Here is a 13,124-nt window from a genome sequence, read left to right as displayed (position 1 = left end):
GTTTTCGGCAAGTTTAATCGAATACAAAGTGGACGCGGACGGGCTTTGCATTTTGGGATGCTCTCTCGTTACTTTTATCTCCGTTTACAAATCAGGGTGCTTCATAAAGAGAGCAGAACTACAATGAGCTTGAATCCCATTTCTGTCTCCCATGATTTGATAATTTGCAACAAATACTACAGAAACTTAAGTAACATCCAAGAAGTACAAGTGAAGGCCTGAAGAAAAACAACAAGTTCTTATGAGAAGTTTTGCAAACATACTTTTAATGGGTACCAGGCTGCTAAAAGCATGCCAGGTGGTACAAGAACAACATCACAAACTCTGTACAGATCTTGATACTCATCCTGGAAATACTGAACATTATACAGCCGAGCTGGAATCACGACCTGACCCAAATGAGTGTGGTGAGGGAGGGGGTGAGGGTGAGGGAGGGTGCAATCGAAAGCACCAACATATGTCACGTTTTGTTGTTCTGAAAAAACTCATGTGAGAGTTGAGGTAATGTGGCACAAGTCGATTTCATCCAAATTTCGAAACTGCATAGACAGATTATTGCAACACACACATCTAAATCTCACCCGTGAAAATCTGTCCCACAGTTCTCAGTTACACCACTGCAAATGCCGAAACACCAACACTGTGGCCACGCACTGGCAGAATTGCTGAAACTAATGAAACCATCATATTTGTCACCTGGTCTCAACCCAATAAAATAAAACAAAAATATGACAATGCATTTAAGAAAAAAAAAAAGTGATGAATATCACTTTTTTTGGCAAGTTCAATCATAAGAGTTGCTGCATCAGGCAGAGACTATGAAGAGAAATGCACACAGAACACAAACACTTGATGCGGGGTCTCATGAGTGGCCTGGAGGTGCAACACGCTGTTCATCCATGCGACGGCTCTGTACACGTTGTATCAGGGAGATGAAGTCCTCGTCTGGGACAGTGGGGCCACGTGCAGGAAGTGTTGGTGCTGAACAACGCTGGTCATCCATGCGGGCACTCTGTGTGCACATTCACAACGTCATGATGGAAGTTGTACTGCAAACATTTTCAGAGCGCACAATCTGAAACGCTGCACAATAAATACAACACAGCCTGTCTTATAACCTTTCTATCTTCTTGTTGTCTTTCACACTTGATGAAGTAACTAAAATGAAAGGGTAAAAAAAAATTGCACGATACAGAAAAATTTGTGGATATATGTATATCACCACCAGGCAGCTCAATACAATATTTACATTGATAACACTGAACAACAAATTTCAAAATTTTTTTTTTACTGGAGATGTGTAAAGTGATTAAGACTAATTTGGGTACGCTGATTTCAAAAATCATAACCGTTTTGCTGTATCACGTCAGGATTTTCAGGAACAGAAATATTCCCATTGCCGAGAAGTCAGGATTTCAATGAAATTTACATATGTCTTTAACATGTCTATTTCGTACAATTGTTGTTAACTTGTGTTATATTTCTTTCTTTCAGATAAAGATGAGTAGGCGTTCCTGCACCAATCATCCTGACAACTTCTGTTATGTCTGTGGTCGGTATACCAAAAAAGATCAACAGCGAAGTATATCTACAGCAGTGAAAATGAAGGCCGCCTACTTTCACTACTTCGGGTGTAAGGTGGGGGACCAAGAACAGAGCTGGGCACCACACATCTGCTGCACAAGCTGTCACACAACCTTGACTCAGTGGTTGGTGGGCAAGCGCGCGAGCATGCCATTTGCGGTGCCCATGATATGGCGTGAGCCGCAGAATCATCATGATGATTGTTATTTCTGCTGCACAAGCATCGCCGGCTTCAACAAGAAGAATAAAGGTCACATCAAGTACGCTGACTGCGTCTCTGCTCGTAAACCTGTGCCTCATGATGACGAGAACCCCGTTCCAACACCTCCAGCTGATCAGAACATAGCTGTAAGCAGTGGTGAAGAGGATGGTGATGATGAACCTTCTGAACCCGACACTCAAGAATCACACCTTCTGAACCAGGGAGACTTAAATGATCTTGTAAGAGATCTCTCGCTGTCAAAGGCGAAGGCAGAGCTGCTTGGATCAAGGCTGCAGCAGTGGAATCTACTTGAACCTAACACCAAGATATCCTTGTTCAGAGCACGTCACAGAGACATGGCTGAGTTCTTTGAGATGGAAGACACGATGACATTCTGCAGTGACATCAATGGTCTGTTGAAAGAACTTGGGTGTGATCACGATCCTGCAGACTGGCGCCTCTTCATTGACTTGGGGAAGAACAGCTTGAAGGCTGTTTTGCTCCACAATGGCAACGAGAAACCATCAGTCCCACTGGCTCACGCGTTCGGCATGACAGAGACCTATGAGACTATGCGGCAGCTGCTTGATTCCATCAAGTACAATGACTTCAACTGGCACATCTGCGGAGACTTGAAAGTGGTGGCGCTGTTGTTAGGGCTGCAGTCAGGCTACACGAAATACATGTGCTTCCTTTGTCTCTGGGATAGCAGAGACGACAAGAATCACTGGACGAAGAAAGATTGGGAAGAGCGAAAAGAGCATGTACCTGGTCGACACAACGTGAAGCATGTCGCCCTTGTCGACCCAGCCAAGGTTTTCCTTCCACCACTCCACATAAAGCTCGGCTTGATGAAAAGTTTTGTACGGGCAATGGATCTGAATGGGCGTGGGTTTTTATACCTCAAGGAAAAGTTTGGCAAACCTTGTCGGAGGCCAAGATCAAAGCTGGTGTCTTTGTTGGACCGCAAATCCGACAGATTATGAAGGACGAAACTTTTCCGACAACTCTAAACCCCAAAGAGCTGGCAGCGTGGAGGAGCTTCAAAGCTGTGACGGACAACTTCTTGGGGAACGAGCGCGCGGACAACTATGAAGAAATAGTGCAGCAGCTGCTGGAGTCCTTCAGGAAACTTGGCTCCAGGATGTCCCTGAAAATCCATTTCCTACACCAGCACCTGAACTTCTTCCCTGACAACTTGGGAGCAGTCTCGGACGAGCACGGCGAGCGATTCCACCAAGAGATTTCACTCATGGAGACGCGTTACCAAGGGCGGCACAACCCGAACATGATGGGCGATTTCTGCTGGTTCCTGCATCGTGAAACTGACACAGAGCAGCACAAACGCAAAGCCAAATGCCTAAAGCATTTTTAATTACATTCTAGTGGAGTTTTTCTGTAATTTCTATAATTTTGAAGCATTCATGATGAAATAAATGAATAAATGAATTTTTGTAAATTTCATTGAAATCCTGACTTCTAGGTAATGGGAATATTTCTGTTACTGAAAATCCTGACGTGATACAGCAAAACGGTTATGATTTTTGAAATCAGCGTACCCAAATTAGTCTAAATCACTTTACACATCTCCAGTAAAAAAATTTTGTTGTTCAGTGTAATTGGGGTGCTCCCTTACACTGAACCCCCCACACTATGAATTTTCATCTCGCCACTAAAATCTTCCCATTCACAAAGCAAGTACTGTGGTGTGCGAGGTGCAGCGGAACATGGAGGGTGAGAGCGTAGCAGTAACTCCGCTTTATTGCGCGTCCGAATGTACATCACTGCCACCCTGAGCGGGCGAGTCATGATATACGAAAACCCATTCACGTGATACAGCACACTCCTCCCCTCGTAAAATGACAATTATAACATGACCAAACAAAACCAATCAACAATCAAAATCCTCCAAGTACCGCGGCCGTCTCCTGACCCGCCTCGGACGGGCAGCGACGCCAGACGGCCCAGGCTCAGACGCCTCCCGGCTTGGTCGAGGTGACACCCTCGCCGGACTCGCCCCATCCGCAACAACAACCGCCCCTGGCCGACAAGCTTGCTTGTCGTCCTCGGGCAGGACTGAATCAGGTGAACACCTTGTGGGCGTCGGCACGTCCGGCCCTGGCGCTACAACGTCTGGCCACGGCGACATTACAGGTGGGGGTCCCACATCGCCCGGCACGGGGGGGGAGGGTGACGCTGAACAGCGATCATGCATTTGGTCCACGTGCCGCTTCCACACCTCCCCACCATCAGTCCGCACCATGCAATTCGCCGGCCCCAGTACCACAGAGACCACAGCGGGCACCCATTTGGACCCGTGGAAATAATCGCGCACCATTACCCGCTGTCCCACATCAAAACCGCGCAGCAGCGTCGGGCGCGACACCGCCTCACTCACCGACCCTCCAGGTCGCAGCAAATCCAGCCTGGACCGCAATGCCCGTCCATAGAGACGAATGGCAGGAGAATCGCCAGTGACAGGATGAATAGCGTTCCTGTATTGGAGCAAAAAGACATCGACCACCGTCTGCACAGGTGCAACACCCCCCCCCCTGCGCAAAGCCCGTTTCAACATTTTAACAAACGACTCTGCCTGCCCATTCGTTGCAGGATGATACGGTGCAGACCTTAGGTGTCGAATACCATTTTGACGCATAAACTCATCAAATACACCTGCGATGAACTGCGGACCGTTATCAGAGACCAGAACCTCGGGTAACCCTTTATTAGCAAAGATCATCCGCAGTTTTTCTACTGTCATGTTCGCTGATGTATGCTGCATTACTACAACCTCTGGCCATTTAGAGAATGCATCGATCACAATCAAACATTTTGCCATTAACCGGCCCTGCAAAATCCACATGGACCCTCTGCCAGGCCCTGCCTGGGGTAGGCCATAGTCCTGAAGCTCGACGCGGGTTATCAGCATCTGTTTGACACGTGGTGCAACGCTTAACCAACCGCTCAATGTCTTTGTCCAACCCAGCCACCACAACAGGCTATGAGCAAGACTCTTGGTCTTCACGACGCCAAGGTGACTGACATGCAGTTCTTCCAAACACCGCTGCCTGAACTTCGGTGGAATCACCGCCCTCATAACGCACCGTTGGACCAATGACAGCTCCGATGCGCGCGACGCGAAAGGCTGAAATGCCGGCGTTGAAGGTAGATCGCTCCAATTCCCCGTAGAAATCGTCTGGACGACACGGGCGAGCACTGGATCATGAGCCGATTCCACCACGACCTGTTTGGCCGTGACCGGCCCGCTTTGGATCTGGCCCAGCACGAACACATCAACCCGGTCGGCCGACTCAGACGCAGCTGGACCCTCCGCGCAAGGCAAGCGCGAGAGCCCGTCACAGTTAGCATGCTTTTCGGTGCATCGGAACTGAATATCGTAATTGTACGCAGCAAGAAACAGACACCACCGCTGTATCCGCGCGGCCGCTACCACCGGTACCCTGCGTTTGGGTCTCAGGATGAACTGAAGTGGTTTGTGATCCGTCTGCAAAGTGAAATGCCACCCCAGCAGGTATTGATGAAACCTCCGCACACCCCAGATGAGGCTGAGAGCCTCGCGCTCGATCTGGGCATATTCCCTGCAATGAGCACATCGTCCAGGTAGGTTTGAGCGGGCAGGCCAATGCAAACCTGATCCATGGCTTTCTGCCACAATGCCAGGGCCAAAGCAATTCCAAAACAGAGTCGGGTATATCGATAGAGCCCTTGACACGTGTTGATTGTCAAAAGGTCGCTACTCCCGGGATCCATCGGCAGCTGAAAATATGCATCACGCAGAACAAGCTTCGTGAAGTATTGACTCCCCGCCAATCGTGCATATATTTCATCGATTGGCGGGGAGTCAATACTTCACAAAGCTTGATCTGCGTGATGCATATTTTCACCTGCCGATGGATCCCGGGTGCTGTATCACACAGATCAAGCTTCGTGAAGTATTGACTCCCCGTCAATCGTGCATATATTTCATCGATTGACGGCAGTGGATATTGCTCCACGCTGAGCCCCGGGTTAACCGTGGACTTGTAGTCCCCACACAATCGGACGTCTCCATTCAATTTCAGCACCGTGACGACCGGGGTGGCCCAATCTGAGTACGACACCCGTTCGATCACTCCACAGGACTCCAGCCTATCCAGTTCACCCTTGACCTTGTCCCGGAGGGCATACGGCACCGGTCGTGGTTTACAAAAACGAGGAACCACCCCCTCCTTCAGGAAGAGCTTTGCCTCCATGCCCTTGAGTTTCCCAAGGTCGTTGCAAAACAAGCCTTGATGTTTTTGCAGAATCTTCTCCAACTGATCGTCCAATCGGCTCGGCACGGGTTGCACAAGGTGAACGGCGGCCCAGTCTAGCCTGATGCGGGTCAGCCAGTCTCGGCCGAGGAGAGACGGACCCCTCCCCCGCACGACATACAACGGAAGCACGGCGACCTGGCCTTGGTACCGCACAGGCAAGTCTGCCATCCCGACTGGCATTATCTTCTCGCGGGTGTACGTGAACAGTGTGAGGTCGGACCTGATAAGCTTCAGGTCATTGAGTCTACGTGCGGTCTGTTCGCTGAAGATCGACACCGCCGCTCCCGTATCAACCTGAAACGTGATCGGCGTGTTGTTCACTTCGACTTCCACAGTCATCGGGCGCGCCGCCGCAGGGCCAATTGAAAACAGGCCCATCAACGGCTGCCGGTTTTGCCCCGGGTCGCCGAGGTCGCCTCACACATCACCGTCCCTGACCTTAACGGTGGCCAACGCCCCTCGGCACACACGCTTCAGATGACCCACCTTGTGACAACGTAAACACACGGTGTTTTTAAACGGGCACACACGGCGCAGGTGTCGACCTCCGCATCCCAAACACATCCGCAGGGTCACCTCGCCGCTCGTGCGGCGACGTCAGGCCCCGACCCGCACCGAAGGATGTGCGTGCGTCCCGGGGCGCTCGCGACACCGCGTGGGCCCCCGGGCCATCTGGCATGCTGCGGCCGGTGATGGCCCGAACATCTCCGAGAGTCTGCTCGACAGCTGTATCAGTGTCGACCGCCGAGGTAAATGTAATGGCTTCACCCTTTAGCCGTAGAACCGCCGAAACCATTTTCGCATCTTGCAAACCAGAAATAAAACGATCTCTGAGCTGAGCTGGACGCTCCTCTGCCGTGAACTTGCAAGCCACGGAAGAATGCTTCATCCGCGCCACAAAATCAGCGACGCGCTCCCTTGTACCTTTCGCGAGGCGATTGAACTGGTATCGAGCCAGCTGTAATGACTTCTCCGGCGCCATGTGTGCCTTCATCCTCTGCACAATGTCCCGAAACGACAGCGCGTCCCCTGGCGCCACCAAATCACTCAGCAGTCGATAATGCTCCGCCGACAGCGAGGCGAGCAAGATCGACTTCTGTTTGCTCTCGTCGAGAACATCATTCGCATGGAAATAGCACCCCAATTGTTCCGAAAACAATTCGAAGTCGTCTCCGACGAAAACGGGCACCTGTCCGTGTGCCGTGACTCGTCGATCAACCATCCTCGTCAGCCAACTGTGGTGTCCGAGGTGCAGCGGAACATGGAGGGTGAGAGCGTAGCAGTAACTCCGCTTTATTGCGCGTCTGAATGTACATCACTGCCACCCCTAGCGGGCGAGTCATGGTATACGAAAACCCAATCACGTGATACAGCACAAGTACAACCACCAGTTTTAAACTCGGAATGAGTTGGATATACACATATATATTGTTGCGAATTCGCGCCCGCCGGCGTGCGAACGGCCACATAACTCGAATCGCGGCATGTTGCCCACCGGACGGACAATCCCGTCGTGACCCTCTCGGACTAACGCCGGGAACTAGTCACGGGTGGGCCTTTCGGCCTCACCACGATCGTGCCAATCGGCCCCCCGCGTGGGATAGGGTTGCTCGCCAAATTCGACCTACCTAAGTACCCACACGGAGGGTAGACCGGGCGATCGCACCTCGCCGGAGGTCGACTTCGGACACGGGCCACTTTAAGCGACCCGTTCCGTACTATCGGGATAACCGAGCGGTGTTATCGTCAACCCCGACGGTTCGATTAATTATCGGGCGTTTTAGCCCACGACCAACCCTTTACGTGAAGTAAGATGGAGATTCAACAGAGGAAAAGACGAAGCGAAACGGGAAAAACAGTTCAACATTAAGCACATTTATTTCGCGATGGCACACGGATAGCACACTGATGTAGTTGGAGTGGGGCCCTCATCCTCTGTGGCGGTCCCTTTTTCGCAGTACAGGCGTCGCATGCTCGACACCAGTCCTGTACATCGCGCCCCATGTTAACCCAATAGAACTGCCGGCGGGCCCGAGATTTTGTTTTGGTCCTGCCCAAATGGCCGCCGGCGCGGGTACCGTGCACCTGTTTCAAAATTTGGGTCTTAAACCCATCAGGGACTATCACCAGCCAAGAAGTTTGTTCAGAAGGAATCTCCACCCACTTGCGATATAAGATGTTGTCCCTCATTTCTAGGGTCTTCCACTGAGCCCAGTATGCCTTTGTTCGCGCTCCGAATGGGGCGATTTCCTCCCCACTGGGCCTCCTGTTTTCCTGGACCCATTTGTACACTGGCCCTATCACGGGGTCTTCCCGCTGGGCCGTGCTCCATGCCAATCCACCAAATTCCTCTCCCGCGGTTAGTGGCAAAGTTGGGCCTACCACCCGGGCTGCACGGACTGGGAGTTTCGGGGAGGCGTCTGCCAATTGGTCTCTCTCCTCATGTCTCATGCAATATTTGCAGTTTTCTCTCAGACAGGGGCGTCGAGAGAGCGCATCGGCATTCCCATGAGCCTTACCGGCTCTATGGACCACACTGAAATCGTACTGCTGCAATTTTTCCAACCACCTTGCAATCTGGCCTTCCGGTTCCTTGAACCGTAAGAGCCATTGCAAGGAGGAATGGTCAGTTCGAACCAAAAATTTCCTCCCGTACAAGTACGGGTGGAAATGGCTCACGGCAGACAGCATAGCCAATAGCTCCTTGCGAGTTACGCAATAATTTCGTTCGGGCCTACTCATGGCCCGACTGTAATACGCGATCACTCTTTCCACGCCCCCTGTGTCTGAGACAAGACTGCTCCCAATCCTTCCTGGCTTGCATCCGTGTCCAGGGTATACATCCCGTCATCGGTGGGGTACGCTAAAACGGGTGTGGATGTCAAACACCCCTTTAATTTGAGGAAGGCCTCCTGGCACTCCCCCGTCCAATTAAATCTCAACCCCTTCTCCGTCAACCGGTGAAGGGGCCTGGCTATCTCCGCAAAGTTTGCCACGAAACGCCGGTAGTAGGAGCAAAGTCCCAAAAAGCCCCGTACCTGTTTGACAGTTGTAGGTATGGGCCACTCCTCTACCGCTGTAATTTTTCCGGGGTCGGTCTTCACCCCCTCGCGGCCTATCACGTGTCCGAGATAGGCCACCTCTGTCGCGAACAAAGTGCATTTCTCTGGGCTCAATTTCAGCCCTGCCTGCCTGAGGTGCCCAAACACCTGGTCCAAATTGGCTATCTCCTGGGTGAATGTTTTAGCATGTACCAGGACGTCATCCAGATACACCAGGCATGACTGCCACGGCATGCCGCCTAGTACACGCTCCATCAGTCTCTCAAAGGTGGCGGGGGCGTTACACAAACCGAACGGTATCACAGTGAACTGATACAGTCCCTTCCCTGTGGAAAATGCCGTTTTCTCCTTCCCCGTCTCATCCATCTCCACCTGCCAATACCCACTCTTGAGGTCCAAAGTTGAGAACCATTTAGAGCCTGCAATGGCGTCGAGGGTATCGTCAATTCTAGGCAGGGGATAGGAGTCTTTGAGTGTCACGTTGTTCAGCTGGCGATAGTCCACACAGAAACGCGTGGTCCCATCCTTCTTTTTAACCAGCACAACTGGTGACATCCAAGGACTTCCCGAGGGCTCGATGACACCTGCATTGAGCATCTTTTCAACCTGCTCATCAGCCTCCTCTCTTTTGCTCCATGGGAGCCTTCGAGCAGGCTGACGGACAGGCCGGGCCCCATCGGCGTGGATCTGATGTTGCACCAGGCCCGTACGTCCAATATCCTCGGGTGACAAGGAGAAGATCCCGATGTGTCGGTCGACCAGCTTGTATAAGGCCTCCCGCTTGGCATCCTCCAAATATACACTACTCCGATTTACCATCTCGCAAATGGGACCGGGCCAATTCCTAATCGAGTCTGGAGACTCCCTCTGGGGCCGGTCCAGCTCGACGTTATCGCCCCTCAGCTCTGCGACCTCTTTTACTGGGGTGCAATCTGCCACCTTCGTGCCCTTCCTGATAGTGCGTGGTTCCGTGCTAACATTTATCACCCGCACGGACGCTATTGGCCCGTCGGTACTTACCAGGGTGCGGCCCACGACTAAGCCCGGGGTTGACGGCCCTGCCGGTAGTTCCGCCAGGCCGCAGGAGCCCTGCCACGTTGGGGGTGCTCGCCACCGGGCCGGGACCACCGCCTCGGCACCCGGGGGAATGACCACGGAGTCAGGAGCCTCCAGCTCCACCCTCTCATCCGTGCTCACGCCCCCTAACGGCAACTCCTCACCACCCAACTGCATGACCCCCCGGCCCAAGTCGATCTTACAACCACCGGCCGTCAGCACATCCAACCCTATTAGACATGGGTCGTACACCTCCGCCACCCAAACCTCTATCTTGGTTTTCACGGTGCCCAATTTAAACGACACGAAACCACGTCCTATGATAGGGGCCGTTGCCCCGGTAGCTAGCTGCAAACTATGGTTTTGCAGACAGTGGATCTCATCCCAACCGTCTACACTCGAATCAAGGACCACAGGGCTGATGATCGTGGCGCTTGCTCCTGTGTCCACAACGGCGTCTACCCCTACGCCGGCAACCTTGCACCGAATTGTTAAGCTACCTTTGCCAATTTGGCCACAACTGATGACCTGTCGCAGTTCTGAGGGCTCTTCTCTGTCCGAGTCTGCCGAACACGGCCCTACATGTTCGGCACTTCTTAGTTTCCCGGGGACTGGTGGGGGGGTGATGGTTGGGCCTGGCTATCCCTATTGACCCGGGGCGGAGTTGGTGGTCTCGGGGGCCGTGGCTCTTCTCTTCGCGGGGGCCTTTCCCTGCACGGGGCGTTGCACCCCCGCTGCAGGTGGTCCCTTGCACCACAATTATAACACCTCCTCTGGTAAGGTGTTTGCCTCCGGTACGCCGAATTATACCCCCCTCCATTCCGAATTGGGTACCCCCCGATGGCCCATCTCCCGCCCTTCCCGGGCCCGACCGCCTCTCCCCAGGTCTCCCGAACCGGCGGTCGAACATGCCCTGCACCATCCTTTCCATTCGCGCTTGGTCGCCCAGGGTTGCCCCGGCTCCCAGCGCACTGTCGTTCATGGGGTCCACCTGTCGGACTGCCACCGCATGCCGCCCAGCCCCTCCCAATGGCGTTCTGGCTGCCTCCCAGCAGGCAGCAGTATCAGCCGCCTTCTGGAGGTTGTCCGGGCGCCATACGGTGAGCAATGCTCCGACATCGGTGCCCCCTATTGCTCAAAGGAAATGGTCCAGGGCAATCTCCTCCCGGTACTCCGGTGGCATGTTGGTGTGCGCGATCCCCACCAAGCGGCGAATGTCATGTGCCAATTCTCCCAGTGATTCCTGGGGACGTCGTTTGCGCCCGTTGAGCTGAGCTTTAACAAGCTCGCTCTGCTGGTCCATGCCAAATCGGTTTTTTAGGGCCGAATGGAGATCCTCCAGGGTCACCCCCTCACTGGGTACCGTGGTCAGGACTTCCAAAGCCACGCCACGCAGGGCCGCTGTGAGTTGTGCCACACCCTGCACCTCGTTCCAGCCATTGCCTCTGGCAACACACTGGAACTGGGCCATATATGCCCTCAAGTCCGTCTTGCCATCGTACGGGGGTAGCGGCACCCTCGGTCCTTTCGAGGTCTCCTCCCGTTCCCCAGGGACTCCGGGAGGGGTGTACCTCCCCAGTCCCAACAGTGCCTCACTCCCGCAGGGTCCGAGCCATTTGCCCGGGGGCTCTACCACCCCTGTCCGTGTCTGTCCGTGCCCCGCGTCGTCCCGCTTACTCTCCCAAGCCATTGGACTCGCACTCTGCACACCCCCCGGAACAGTCATTCTGGGTACCCCCATTAGGCCAAAAGACCCCGCGGCCTCTACCCTCCCCAAGCTTGGCATGCTCACCCCCGCATCGGGCAACCCTCCTCCTCCGCCTTGTGACACCGGCCCCACCTGGGCACGATCCGCCTCGAGGGAGTATATCCTCTCCTCCTGTTCCCGAAGGAGGCCACCCTGCCTCTCACACCGGGCCTCCACCCTATCCGTCAGTCTCCTCTCCATTTCCTCCATTTTCCCCTTTATTACCCCATTTATTTCCTCCCCTATCGTTCCTAACGACAGTTCCCCGACTTTCTCTCTTATTTGCTCCACCTCCCCTTGTACCTGTGTCACCATCTTATTTGTCTTGGATATTTCCTCCCTCGTTGTCCTAAACTGCTCTTCTGTCTCGCCCCGGTTTTTTCCTATCTGCTCCCCCAGTTCCTCTGTCTTTTCTCCGGCTTTCCGCTCCATTTCATTAATTACCTCCTCATGTCTCTTTCTACATTCCTCCCCCACCTCCTTTAATCCTTTCTGTGTCTCCGCTTTTACCTCCTTTCGCAGGTTTTCAACTCTGTCTGTCATTTCCCGATGTCTTTTCTCACAGTCCTCCTTCACGGCTCCCAATCCCTTCTTTATTTTCCCTTGTTCTCTTTTTAATTCCTCTATCGCCGTCGTGTTCTTCCCTATTTCCTCCTTTATTTGGTCTTGTCCCTTTTTTACTTCTCCCAATCCTTTTCCTACTTTGTCTATCTTTCCCACCACCGTCTTTATTTCGTTTACCCTCTCTTGTTTGCTCTCTTCCATTGCGACCCCCACTCCTTTTACTTTCTCTTTTAACCCGGTCACCTCCGCTCGTATCGTGTCAACTTCCTTTTTCATTTCGTTTTTTAGTTCTTCCAAGCTTCCTTTTAGGCTCATTCCCATGTTCTGTGTCTCACCCCGCAGCTCTTTCATTTCTTCCTTCATGTTTGTTTCCATCTTTTCGTTCATGCTTTTTATTTCGTTCATTTGTTGTGTATTCGCATCCATTTTTTCGTTCATTTGTTGTGTATTCGCATCCATCCTCGTTTTCATTTCGTGCATTTCCCCACTGATTCCTGCCAGCATGGCGCATAGCCGGGCCATGTCGGGTGCGCTTGGGTGAGCCGATTCGGCAAGGATCGGGGGGTTTTGGCGGAGGGGGGGGGAGGGGAGGT

The 13,124-nt window shown here is 52.9% G+C and overlaps 1 protein-coding gene across 3 annotated transcripts in view; it reads right to left on the bottom strand.

The window, feature by feature from the left end:
- Positions 1-249: 249 nt before the first annotated feature.
- The window catches only part of LOC147013069 (G protein-signaling modulator 2-like), a 115,798-nt gene continuing 102,923 nt past the window's right edge, over positions 250-13,124 (bottom strand). For all 3 annotated transcript variants that reach the window (XM_085854585.1, XM_085854587.1, XM_085854586.1), the window contains one exon: positions 250-1,012. In XM_085854585.1, the coding sequence (XP_085710711.1) occupies positions 863-1,012 (150 nt within the window). In that variant the 3' untranslated portion in view covers positions 250-862. The remainder of the gene's footprint in view (positions 1,013-13,124) is intronic.

Source organism: Eptatretus burgeri, chromosome 14, assembly GCF_056783735.1.
Source record: "Eptatretus burgeri isolate ZD-2024b chromosome 14, Ebu_testis_v1, whole genome shotgun sequence".
NCBI lineage: Eukaryota > Metazoa > Chordata > Myxini > Myxiniformes > Myxinidae > Eptatretus > Eptatretus burgeri.
This window is presented reverse-complemented; position numbering and strand designations above follow the sequence as displayed.